This window comes from Ornithorhynchus anatinus, chromosome 2, assembly GCF_004115215.2.
Source record: "Ornithorhynchus anatinus isolate Pmale09 chromosome 2, mOrnAna1.pri.v4, whole genome shotgun sequence".
NCBI classification, from domain to species: domain Eukaryota; kingdom Metazoa; phylum Chordata; class Mammalia; order Monotremata; family Ornithorhynchidae; genus Ornithorhynchus; species Ornithorhynchus anatinus.
In genome coordinates this window covers 161,860,157-161,872,393 of record NC_041729.1, presented here as the reverse complement: position 1 = coordinate 161,872,393, position 12,237 = coordinate 161,860,157, and the positions used below count along the sequence as shown (strand labels likewise).

Here is a 12,237-nt window from a genome sequence, read left to right as displayed (position 1 = left end):
CCCTGCTGCTTCTATTCTTCCCTTAGACCGGGACAGGGATGGTGCCTGATCGCATTAAACCGTATCTATCCCAAGGGTTAGCACAGCACTTAGCACAGAGCAGGGGCTGGACACGAACCGCGATTATTTTTCTTAGGACTCACAGCTGGGCTCGACCCCAGGGGAGGAAACCTGCCGGCAGGTCCAGTTGCGGAAACAAAGAAATGGATCAGGGCTTCTAGTCCCGGCTCCGCTTTGCCTGCTGTATAAACCTGGGCACGTCACTTCTCTGGGCCTCAGTTTCCTCATCTGTAAAATGGGGGTGACGACCGTGAGCCTCACGTGGGACAACCTGATGACCCTGTATCTCCCCCAGCGCTTAGAACAGTGCTCTGCACCTAGTAAGTGCTTAACAGGAAGCAGTGTGGCCCAGGGGATACAGCCCAGGTCTGGGATTCATAAAGACCTGGGTTCTAATCCTGGCTCTGCCACTCGCCCGCTGTGAGCCAAGCCACTTCACTTCTCTGGGCCTCAGTTTCCTCATCTGTAAAACAGGGGTGAAGACTGTGAGCCTCATGTGGGACAACCTGATCACCCGGTAATAATAATAATGTTGGTATTTGTTAAGCGCTTACTATGTGCCGAGCACTGTTCTAAGCGCTGGGGGAGATACAGGGTCATCACGTTGTCTCACGTGGGGCTGAGTCTTCATCCCCATTTACAGATGAGGGAACTGAGGCACCGAGAAGTGAAGTGACTTGCCCAAAGTCACCCAGCTGACAAGTGGGCGAGCCGGGAATCGAACCCATGACCTCTGACTCCAAAGCCCAGGCTCTTTCCACTGAGCCACGCTGCTTCTCTAATTCTCCCCCCAGCGCTTAGAACAGTGCTCTGCACAGAGTAAGCGCTTAACAAATACATACGTTATAAGGGCCTAGCATGGCTCAGTGGCAAGAGCCCGGGCTTGGGAGTCAGAGGTCGTGGGTTCGAATCCCGGCTCTGCCACTTATCAGCTGCGTGCCTGTGGGCAAGTCACTTCACTTCTCTGGGCCTCAGTTCCCTCATCTGTCAAATGGGGATGAAGACTGGGAGCCTCACGTGGGACAACCTGATGACCCTGGATCTCCCCCAGCGCTTAGACCAGTGAGCGCTTAACAAATACCACCATTATTACTGCATCCTCCCCAGCGCCTGGCACACACTAAGCGCTCTACAAATGCCCTCATCATCATGGGGAGGAGGGACAGAGACTCATTTGCTGGTTGTGTCTCCCTCCTTTTAGACTGCGAGCCTGTGGTTGGGCGGGGATGGCCTCTCTGGCTCAGTTGTGCCCTCCCAGCGCTTAGTGCAGTGCTCTGCCCAGGGTGAGCGCTCAATAAATACGAATAAATGGAGGAACGAATGCGAGGAAGGGGTCACGTAACCGCCCCAAGGGCCTGAGGTAAAAAAAAAAAAAAAAAATGGCGGACGAAGGGGGAGCTGACAGACAAGTTGGCCAGAGTCGCAAGGGATTCTGGGGGAAAGGCCCCCTCTCCCCGGCGCGCGCCCGCACGGACGCACACACGCACGCGCCCGCAGACGCACGTCCTCACGCATGCGCACCACTCACCTGCCGCATTTCCCCCCCACCCCCCCCCGCCGTCCAGGCTCCTCCTCCTCCCTCTCTCCCTCAGGCCGCCCCTCCCCCCGGGGCCGGAAGCAGAGAACGGAGGCGTCCCCTCCCCCCTTCCCCCCGCCGCTCAGGCTCCCCCCCAAGTCACCCCGTCACGAGGAGGCTCCGCGCCGCCGGGGGAGCCCGCCCTGACCCTGCAGCACCTACAGCGACACCGACACAACGAGCCCCCGACGGGCGCCCGGGGTCGGGAGGGGGGACAAATCTCGCGAGACGTACGGCGAGGCCAACGGGCGGCCGAGGGAAAAGCTCGCGAGACTCGCGGCGAGGGTCATGGAGGGCCCAGGGAAGGTCTCGCGAGCTTTTGCGGCGAGGTCAACGGGCGGCCGAGCGGAGATCTCGCGAGCCTTGCGGCGAGGTTGACGGAGAGCCGCGGGAAGGTCTCGCGAGCTTTGCGGCGAGGCCATCGGGCGGCCGCGGGAAGGTCTCGCGAGACTTGCGGCCAGGCCCTCCGGCCGTGGAGGATTGGAGGGCGGGGACCCCGTTCGAAGTCTCGCGAGCTTTCCCGTGGTCCGGGCGGGCGGCGGGGAAGTCTCGCGATAGCTGCGGCGGCGGCCCCGCGGCCCCGGCGGGGGAGGGGAGGGAAGGGATCTGCCCCCCCGCCCCCCCGCCCCCCGGCGCTACCTACTGAGCGCCCCCCCCCCCGGGGAGAGGCGTCCAGGGCTTTTACTTGAGCGCTGACCGTGCGCGAAACACTGCGCCCAGCGCGGGGGAGAGGCGTCCACTACAGCGGCGGCAGCAAGAGCGACCAGGGCTATTTATTGAGCGCTGACCGTGCGCGGAGCACTGCGCCCAGCGCGGGGGAGAGGCGTCCACTACAGCGGCAGCAGCAGCAACCGGCGCTATTTATTGAGCGCTGACCGTGCGCGGAGCACTGCGCCCAGCGCGGGGGAGAGGCGTCCACTACAGCGGCGGCAGCAGCGACCGGGGCTACTTCTTGAGCGCTGACCGTGCGGCGGTGCACTGCGCTCAGCGCGGGGGAGAGGCGTCCACTACAGCAGCAGCGACCAGCGCTATTTATTGAGCGCTGACCGTGCGCGGAACACTGCGCCCAGCGCGGGGGAGAAGCGTCCACCACAGCGGCAGCGACCGGGGCTACTTCTTGAGCGCTGACCGTGCGCGGAGCCCTGCGGCCTGCGCGGGGGAGAGGCGTCCACTACAGCGGCGGCAGCGACGATCAATGGTATTCGGGGGGGGCGACTGCCGCGTGCGGAGCACTGCGCTGAGCGCTCGGGCCACTGCAGGCCGGCAGCACCCGTCGGCCAGCTCTATTTATTGAGCGCTTATTGCGCGGAACACTGTGCTAAGCGCTCGGGAGGAGGGATCCGTGGAGCAGCGGGCAACGGCCGGGGGGGCATCCAGTAAGTAGGGCTCGGGAAGGGACGGGACGACGCCTCCTCCTCCTCCTCCTCGTCTAATAATAATGTTGGTGTTTATTAAGTGCTTACTATGTGCCAGGCACTGTACTAAGCGCTGGGGTGGAGATAAGCAAATCGGGTTGGACCCAGTCCCTACCCCACGTGGGGCTCACACTCTCAATCCCCATTTAATAATAATAATCATCATAATGTTGGTATTTGTTAAGCGCTTACTCTGTACAGAGCACTGTTCTAAGCGCTGGGGGAGATACAAGAATAATCATAATAATGTTGGTATTTGCTGAGCGCTTACTAGGTGCAGAGCATTGGCTGGGAGGATACAATAATAATGTTGATATTTGTTAAGCGCTTACTAGGTGCAGAGCACTGTTCTAAGCGCTGGGGGAGATCCAGGGTCATCGGGTCGTCCCACGTGAGGCTCCTGGTCCTCATCCCCATTTTCCAGATGAGGTCACCGAGGCCCGGAGACTTGCCCAAAGTCACCCAGCCGACAAGTGGCGGAGTCCGGGATTCGAACCCATTTCACAGAGAAGGTAGCTGAGACCCGGTGAAGTGAGTTGCCCCAGGTCACACAGCAGCCCAGTGGGGGAGCCGGGATTAGAACCCAGGACCTTCTGACTCCCAGGCCCGGGCTTTATCCACCAGGCCACGCTGCTTCTCTTAGAGCCCCCTCCCCTACCCAACTTCGTTTTGTTTTGGGGTTTTTTTAATGATATTTGTAAAGTGTTCACTATGTAGTAATAATAATAATAATGTTGGTATTTGTTAAGCGCTTACTATGTGCAGAGCACTGTTCTAAGCGCTGGGGTAGACACAGGGGAATCAGGTCGTCCCACGTGGGGCTCACAGTCTTAATCCCCATTTGACAGATGAGGTAACTGAGGCCCAGAGAAGTGAAGTGACTTGCCCACAGTTACCCAGCTGACAAGTGGCCGAGCTGGGATTCGAACTCATGACCTCTGACTCCAAAGCCCGTGCTCTTTCCACTGAGCCACGCTGCTTCTCTACCGGGCACTGTACTAACAGGGTAATCGGGTGGGACCTAATCACACGTAATCGTCATGAAAACAATAATAATGGCATTCGTTAATAATAATGTTGGTATTTCTTAAGCGCTTACTATGTGCAGAGCGCTGTTCTAAGTGCTGGGGGAGATCATCAGGTAGTCCCACGTGAGGCTCACAGTCTTCATCCCCATTTGACAGATGAGGTCACTGAGGCCCAGAGAAGTGAAGTGACTCGCCCACAGTCCCCCAGCTGACAAGGGGCAGAGCCGGGATTCGAACCCATGACCTCGGACTCCCAAGCCCGGGCTCTTCAAACTGAGCTGCGATGCTCACTTGGTCGCTGGCGATGTTTAAGCTTTGCTTTGCCGGCCATCTCCCCTTTTGAGACCGTGATCCCGTCGTTGGGCAGGGACTGTCTCTGTTGCCCAATTGTCCATTCCGAGCGCTTAGTACAGTGCTCTGCACACTGTAAGCGCTCAGTAAAGAGGATTGAATGAATGCAACGCTCATTAATGTGCAGAACATTAGCACATTAGCGGAAAGAGCCCAGGCCTGGGCGTCGGACCACCCGGGTTTTTGAGAAGCAGCGCGGCTCAGTGGAAAGAGCCCGGGCTTGGGAGTCGGAGGTCCTGGGTTCGAATGCCGGCTCTGCCACTTGTCAGCTGGGTGACTGTGGGCAAATCACTCCTCTGCGCCTCAGTCCCCTCATCTGTAAAATGGGGATGAAGACCGTGAGCCCCACGTGGGACCACCTGATGACCCTGCGTCTCCCCCAGCGCTTAGAACGGGGCTCGGCACAGAGGAAGCGCTCAACAAATACCGACATGGTGACTGTGCGCAAAGCACTCCTCTGAGATGGCAGAGCCGGGACCAGAACGCAAGCGGGGGTTTGTCCCAAGATGGCTTCTGTCGGGCCAAACCGAGTCATTGGCTTTGGAAAGCAATCCCAGAGTAACAGCGCTAAAGAAGCGATCGATCAGGGGTATTTATTGAGCGCTTACAGTGCGCCGAGCACTGCGCTAAACACTTGGGAGAGGGCACCGCATCCGAGGTATCACGGGATGCCGGACCAGTCTGGACTGCTGGTGTATTAAGAGACATTTCCCCTCGGGGGTATTTATCGGATTCGACCGTGGGCCCGTCGATGGGCGGGGATGGTGTCTCTCTCTGTTGCCGAACTGTCCGTTCCAAGCGCCCAGTACAGTGCTCTGCCCATAGTAAGCGCTCAGTAAATACGATTGGACAAAGTACTACCGAATGCATCGGGCCCTCGCTGTGCGCCGAGAGCTTGAGAGGGTACGATATGTCAGAATTAATTATTAGAGAAGCAGCGTGGCTCCGTGGAAAGAGCCCGGGCTGGGGAGTCAGAGGTCGTGGGTTCGAATCCCGGCCCCGCCGTTTGTCAGCTGTGTGACTTTGGGCAAGTCACTTCTCTGGGCCTCCGTGGCCTCATCTGTCAAATGGGGATTAAGCGGGGGGGGGGGGGGGGGGGGAGGGGCCCACCCGATGGCCTCGTATCCTCCCCAGCGCTCAGCACATAGTAAGTGCTCACTTTACGATTCTTATCATTAATTTCAGCGGGATGCTAAACCCGTCTGGATTGCCAGGCGTGTTTTAACATCGTTTCAAATGGATAAATGGTATTTATAGCAACTTTATTCAGCGCTCGGGGCAGTTCCCTACAACAGAGTCACGTTGCTGAAGCAATCTTGATTGCTAGGCGTGTTTCGGGTCGCTTCCAGTCCGTCAGAGGTAATAATGACAACCGGTATCATGGTATCCGTTAAGCGCTCCCTTCGCACAGGGGCGGATACCGGCGACTGGGGTCGGACGCGGTCCCCGTCATTCATTCAGTAGTATTTATTGAGCGCTTACTATGTGCAGAGCGCTGGACCGAGCGCTTGGAACGAACAAGTCGGCAACGGGTAGAGACGGTCCCCGCCCTTGGACGGGCTTACGGTCTAATCGGGGGAGACGGACGGACGAGAACGACGGCAATAACCCCCCGTGGGGCTCCCCGTCTCCATCCCCGTTTCACAGATGAGGTCACCGAGGCCCGGAGAAGCGAAGCGACTGGCCCCGGGTCACACGGCAGGCGAGCGGCAGCGCCCGCTCTAAGGCCGAGCCGGGAAAGGAGAGGCGGGACACGCTTTTCCGTGGAGGGATTTTTAAATCGCTTTGAGAAAATCAAGGTGGAGGTTGTAAGAGAGAGACACGGAAAAAGGCGGGTGACCGTCTCCCGCCCGCCCCGTTTTCATCTAGTAAAAGGCATTTCGTAAAAACACCCGGTTGGGGCGGTTTTAGTAACAGGAAATGAAGTTGCAAACTGCAGTGGCAAAGCTGTCCCCGACCTCCCCACGTGCCGTTTTCTGGAAAGCGCTGACGATTATGGTCTGGTCGTGCCGGCCTTCATTGGAACATCCCCTTCACCCATTCATTCTCTGTCGTCTCTACTGAGCGCTTAGTGTGCGCAGAGCACCCGACTAAGCGCTTGGGAAGGACAGTTGGGCAACAGGTAAGAGACGGTCCCTGCCCGACGACGGGCTCACGGTCTAGGAGGGGGAGACGGACCGCACAACGAGCGGACGGGCATCGCCACCATCGAGATAGATAATAATAATCGATGTTGGTATTTGTTAAGCGCTTACCATGTGCCGAGCACCGTTCTAAGCGCTGGGGGAGATACAGGGTCATCGGGGCGTCCCACGTGAGGCTCACGGTTAATCCCCGTTTTCCAGATGAGATAACTGAGGCCCAGAGAAGTGAAGTGACTCGCCCACGGTCACACGGCTGACGAGTGGCAGAGCCGGGAGTCGAACCCATGACCTCTGACTCCGAAGCCCGGGCTCTTTTCCACTGAGCCACGCTGCTTAATCAGAATCGTAGATATATATATATACACCGCATCAATAAAATAGAGTAATAGATGTATACAAATATAGACGAGTGCTGCGGGGAGGGGAAGGGGGATTGGGGAGGAGGGGCAGAGGGAAAGGGGGAGCTCAGTGTGGGAAGGCCTCCCGGAGGAGGTGAGCGCTCAGTAGGGCTTTGAAGAGGGGAAGAGAGGGAGCTTGGCGGAGGTGAGGAGGGAGGGCGTGCCGGGACGGCGGGAGGACGGGGGCCGGGGGTCGACGGCGGGACGGGCTCCGTCTGGCCTGGATCTTAGAGAAGCAGCGTGGCTCAGTGGAAAGAGCCCGGGCTTGGGAGTCAGAGATCGTGGGTTCGAATCCCGGCTCCGCCGCTTGTCAGCTGTGGGACGTTGGGCAAGTCGCTTCACTTCTCTGGGCCTCGGTTACCTCATCTGGAAAACGGGGATGAAGACCGTGAGCCTCACGTGGGACAACCCGATTCCCCTGTGTCTCCTCCGGCGCTTAGGACGGTGCTCGGCACATAGTAAGCGCTTAACAAATACCAACATTATTATCACCTCCATATCCGACAGCAGACGCCCCGCTCTCCCCACCTTCAGAGCCTTATTAGAGTCACTTCTCCTTCAACTTAACTGAAGGCCCGTCTCCTCCAAGAAGCCCTCCCTGACTAAGATCTTCTCCCCTCCCACTCCCTTCTTCTCCCCAGCTTCCCCCTCCTCTCCCTCTTTTTTCTTTTTCCGTATTTAAGCGCTCGCTACGCACCAGGCAGTGTACTGAGCAGTGGGGTAGATACGTCCATCGGGTCGGACGCAGCCCGAGCCCCTTTGTTCCCCATTTTACCCATGAGGGAACTGAGGCCCGGAGAAGTGAAGTGACTCGGCCGAGGTCGCCCAGCAGACGCGTGGCGGAGCCGGGATTAGAACCCAGGTCCTCCCGACGCCCGCGCCGCTAGGCCGCGTTGCTCCCTCTCCCGTCTGCATCGTCTGCACTTGGATCTGTGGCCTTTGTTTATTCGATATTTGCCCCACGGCACCTCGGGACCCGTCTACGGATTATATATTAGAAATTATTTGTCTCTATTAATGTCTGTCTCCCCCTCGAGACTGTAAACTCGCTGTGGGCAGGAAACGTATCTGTTAACGCCGCGGTAGTGTACTCTTCCAAGCCCTTAGCACAGTGCTCTGGACACAGTAAGCGCTCAATACCATTGATGATGATGATGATGATGATGAGTGTCTTGTGTGTGTGTACGTGTGCGTGGCTAAAATCGTCACCCCCTTGCCTACCAAGCGCTCAGTACAGTGCTCTGCCCACAGTAAGCGCTCAATAAATACGATTAAATGTATGAATCCTCCTACTCTTGTAACTTCCTCCACATTAGATTGTAATCGACCAATCAGTGGTACTTATTGGGCGCTTACCATAGTAACGATGATGGCATTAAAGTGCCTACTATGTGCAATGCACTGTTCTGAGCGCTGGAAGGATACAAGGTGAGATCAGGTTGTCCCCTGTGGGGCTCACAGTCGTCATCCTCATTTTACAGATGAGGGAACTGAGGCCTAGAGAAGTGAAGTGGCTTGCCCAAAGTCACCCAGCTGACAGGCGATGGAGCTGGGATTAGAACCCATGACCTCGGACTCCCAAGCCTGCGGTCTTTCCACTACGCCACGCCGCTTCTTCCACTTGTCTGCTTGTGTGACCTTGGGCAAGCCGCTTCACTTTAAGAGAAGCAGCGTGGCTCAGGGGAAAGAGCCCGGGCTTGGGAGTCCGAGGTCATGGGTTCGAATCCCGGCTCCGCCACTTGTCAGCTGGGGGACTTTGGGCAAGTCACTTCACTTCTCTGGGCCTCGGTTCCTTCATCTTTAAAATGGGGATGAAGACTGTGAGCCTCCCGTGGGACAACCCGATGACCCTGTATCCACCCCAGCGCTTAGAACAGTGCTCAGCGCATAGTAAGTGCCTAACAAGTACCAGCATTATTAATAATATTCTTCCCTTCTCTGGGCCTCAGTACCCTCATCTGTAAAATGGGGATGAAGACGGTGAGCCCCACGGGGGACACCTTAATTACCTTGTATCCCCCCAGCGCTGAGGACATAGTAAGCGCTTAACAAACACTACCATTATCATTATTATTAGACCCGGGAATGCGGTATTCGGATTCTATTTTCAGGAAATACATTTGTGAGCCACCGTGGAACAAATGGGAATTGATTGGATTTCTCTCTATTACGAAGGGAAGTACCACCAGGGTGACCGCTCCGATTCGAGCTGGCATCCATTTAATTTTACTTTTTTTTTTAAAAAAAGATATTCGTCAAGCGCTTACCGTGTGCCAGGCACTGTGCTAAGCCCTGGGATAATACAAGCTCCCAGACTGAGCTCCTCTTCCCCCTCTACTCCCTCTGCCATCCCCCCTTTACCTCTCCGCAGCTAAAGCCTCATTTTCCCCTTTTCCCTCTGCTCCTCCACCTCTCCCTTCCCATCCCCACAGCACTGTACTCGTCCGCTCAACTGTCTATATTTTCGTTACCCTATTTATTTTGTTAATGAATTGTACATCGCCTCGATTCTATTTAGTTGCCATCGGTTTTTACGAGATGTTCTTCCCCTTGACGCTGTTTACTGCCATTGTTCTCGTCTGTCCGTCTCCCCCGATTAGACCGTAAGCCCGTCAAACGGCAGGGACCGTCTCTATCTGTTGCCGACTTGTTCATCCCAAGCGCTTAGTACAGTGCTCTGCACATAGTAAGCGCTCAATAAATACTATTGAATGAACAAGCTAATCAGGTTGGGGGCACAGTCCCTGTCCCGCGCGGAGCTCACAGTCGTAATCCACTTGTCCGCTGTGTGACTTTGGGTAAATCACTTCGCTTCTCTGGGCCTCAGTTTCCTCATCTATAAAATGGGAGTGAAGACTGTGAGCCCCACGTGGGACAACCTGATCACCTTGTAGCCCCCCCCCCCAGCGCTTAGAACAGCGGTCGGCACATAGTAAGCGCTTAACAAACACCGTCATCATTATTATTATTTTACACATGAGGGCACTGAGGGGGGAAGCGACTCGCCTAAGGTCACGCAGCAGCAAAGTGGCGGAGCTGGGATTAGAACCCAGACCCTTCTGACTCCCCGCCCGGGCTCTAGCCGTTAGGACACGTTGCGTCTCAGGCTGCTCAGGAGGGGGGAGGCGGAGCAGGAGCCCCCCCCCCCCCCCAGAGAGACCGAGAAGAGCGGCCGGAGAGATTAGGAGACCAGGACAGGCCGGCGTCAGCGGGGCCCGGGTTGGATGACGTTTATCGATCCCCCGGGGGATTTTACTGAGCGCTTAGCGTGTGCAGAACTCTGCCCTAAGCACTTGGGAGGGCGGGGTCCCAGCGCGTTTCCCCGCCCGCGGGGAGTTTCGAGGCCGGGGAGGCCGATCCGGGCCGTTTCAATTTGCGTGCATTCGTCTGTTTTCCGAGAAATGAGCTGCACGATCGAGAAGGCACTTGCCGACGCCAAGGCCCTGGTGCAGCGGTTAGGAGACCACGACAACGCGGCCGAATCGCTGATCGAACAGACCACCGCGCTCAGCAAGCAAGTGGAGGCGATGAAGCAGGTCCGTTTTCCCGCGGGGCGGCCGGGAGTTAACTGGGGGAAAAAAGCGCGGCTCCTTCCCGGCCGAACCCGGCCGGCCGGCCCCTCGCCGCTCTCCTGCTCCGACCCAGCCCGCGCGCTCCGCTCCTCCGATGCCGACCTTCCTCCGGCCTCCCGCCCCCGTCCTGCCTCTGGCCTCCTCAGATTCATTCAGGAGTATTGACTGAGCGCTTCCTATGTGCAGAGCACTGGACTAAGCGCTTGGAATGGATAATTCGGCAACAGAGAGAGACGATCCCTGCCCAACGACGGGCTCGAGGGGAGTTAGGAGGGGGCGTGCGGTCGGAAGGAGATTGAGGGAGAAGGGGAAGGGGAGGATTGGGAGGGAGGAGGAGGGACAGGAGAGGGAATGGGGGAAAATTGGGAAGGGGGTTGGGAAAGAAGGGGGAGGAAGGGAGAAAAAGAAGGGGGGCTGGTGGGAAAAGGGGGAGGGGAGGAAGAAGGGGAGACCGGGGAGGAGGGAGAAGATGGGGAGAGGGGAGATTGGTGGGGGGAGAAGGCTGGGAGGAAGGACGGGCATAAGGAAGGAGAGGAAGACGGGGAAAGGGGAAGAAGCAGTGTGGCTCAGTGGAAAGAGCCCGGGCCTGGGAGTCAGAAGGACCTGGGTTCCAATGCCGCCTCTGCCGCTTCTCCGCTGGGTGACTTGGGGCCAGTCACTTCACTTCTCTGGGCCCTGCGTTCCCCCCTCTGCCAAAGGGGGATTGAGACCGGGAGCCCCCGGTGAGCCGGGGAGGGACCGGGTCCGTCCTGATTAAGGCGGATCCACCCCGGCGCTTAGCACAGGGCCTGGCACCCCGCGAGCGCTTTAGGAGATCCCCTAAAAAGCCGGGGGCGGGGAGGTTAGGGAGCCAAGAAGGGGTCGGGGGGGTCATGACTCAAATCCCACAGACCATTCCTCTCCCCTTCTTCCGAGCCTTATCGAGGGCCCGTCTCCTCCAAGAGGCCTTCCCGGACCGAACCCCACTTTTCCTCATCTCCCCCTCCCTTCTGCGTCGCCCTGACTCGCTCCCTTTCCTCTCCCCTCCTCCCGGCCCCACGACACTAATGTCCATATCTGTCATTTATTTCTGCTAATGTCTGTCTCCTCTTCTAGACTGTAAGCGCGTTGCGGGCAGGGAATGTCTGCTTATTGTTCTTAATACATATAGACACATACGGTATCTACCCCACGTGCTTAATACAGTGCTCTGCCCACAGTAAACGCTTAATAAATACCACTGGCTGACTGGAGTGGGAGTATGGACTCTCTGGCAGCGCAAACGTTTCCAAATTATCCTGCTTTTCGTTTTTATTTTTAATGTTGAAGCAGCGTGGCTCAGTGGAAAGAGCCCGGGCTTGGGAGTCAGAGGTCATGGATTCGAATCCCGGCTCTGCCACTTGTCAGCTGACTGTGGGCAAGTCACTTAATTTCTCTGTGCCTCAGTTACCTCATCTGTAAAATGGGGATTAAGACTGTGAGCCTCACGTGGGACAGCCTGATGACCCTGTATCTACCCCAGTGCTTAGAACAGTGCTCTGCACATTGTGAGTGCTTAACAAATACCAACATTATTATTATTATTATTAAGTGCTTACTATGTGCCAGGCACTGTACTTTGCTCTGGGGTAGATGCAGGCTACTACTCGGGATCGAATAAGTAGATGCAGAGGGAAAGGAGAGGGAACTGAGCCGCAGAGAAGTGAAGGGACTT

General features: G+C 57.1%; 2 protein-coding genes across 7 annotated transcripts in view; one reads left to right on the top strand and one right to left on the bottom strand.

Moving 5' to 3' along the window:
- INTS13 (integrator complex subunit 13) overlaps positions 1 to 1,845 on the bottom strand; it is a 53,060-nt gene extending 51,215 nt beyond the window's left edge. The window contains exon 1 of one of the 2 annotated variants that reach the window (XM_029057785.1): positions 1,740 to 1,845. The gene's annotated coding sequence lies outside the window, so the exon portion shown is untranslated. The remainder of the gene's footprint in view (positions 1 to 1,739) is intronic. The other variant, XM_029057788.2, reaches the window with a different exon arrangement.
- A 431-nt stretch (positions 1,846 to 2,276) lies between these two features.
- Positions 2,277 to 12,237, top strand: part of FGFR1OP2 (FGFR1 oncogene partner 2) — a 29,902-nt gene continuing 19,941 nt past the window's right edge. Inside the window, exons 1-2 of one of the 5 annotated variants that reach the window (XM_029057106.2) lie at positions 2,277 to 2,834; positions 10,372 to 10,508. In XM_029057106.2, the coding sequence (XP_028912939.1) occupies positions 10,374 to 10,508 (135 nt within the window). In that variant the 5' untranslated portion in view covers positions 2,277 to 2,834; positions 10,372 to 10,373. Of the gene's footprint in view, positions 2,835 to 2,898; positions 3,013 to 10,371; positions 10,509 to 12,237 lie in introns of those variants that run through there. The other 4 variants (XM_029057095.2, XM_029057107.2, XM_029057102.2 and 1 more) reach the window with 4 other exon arrangements.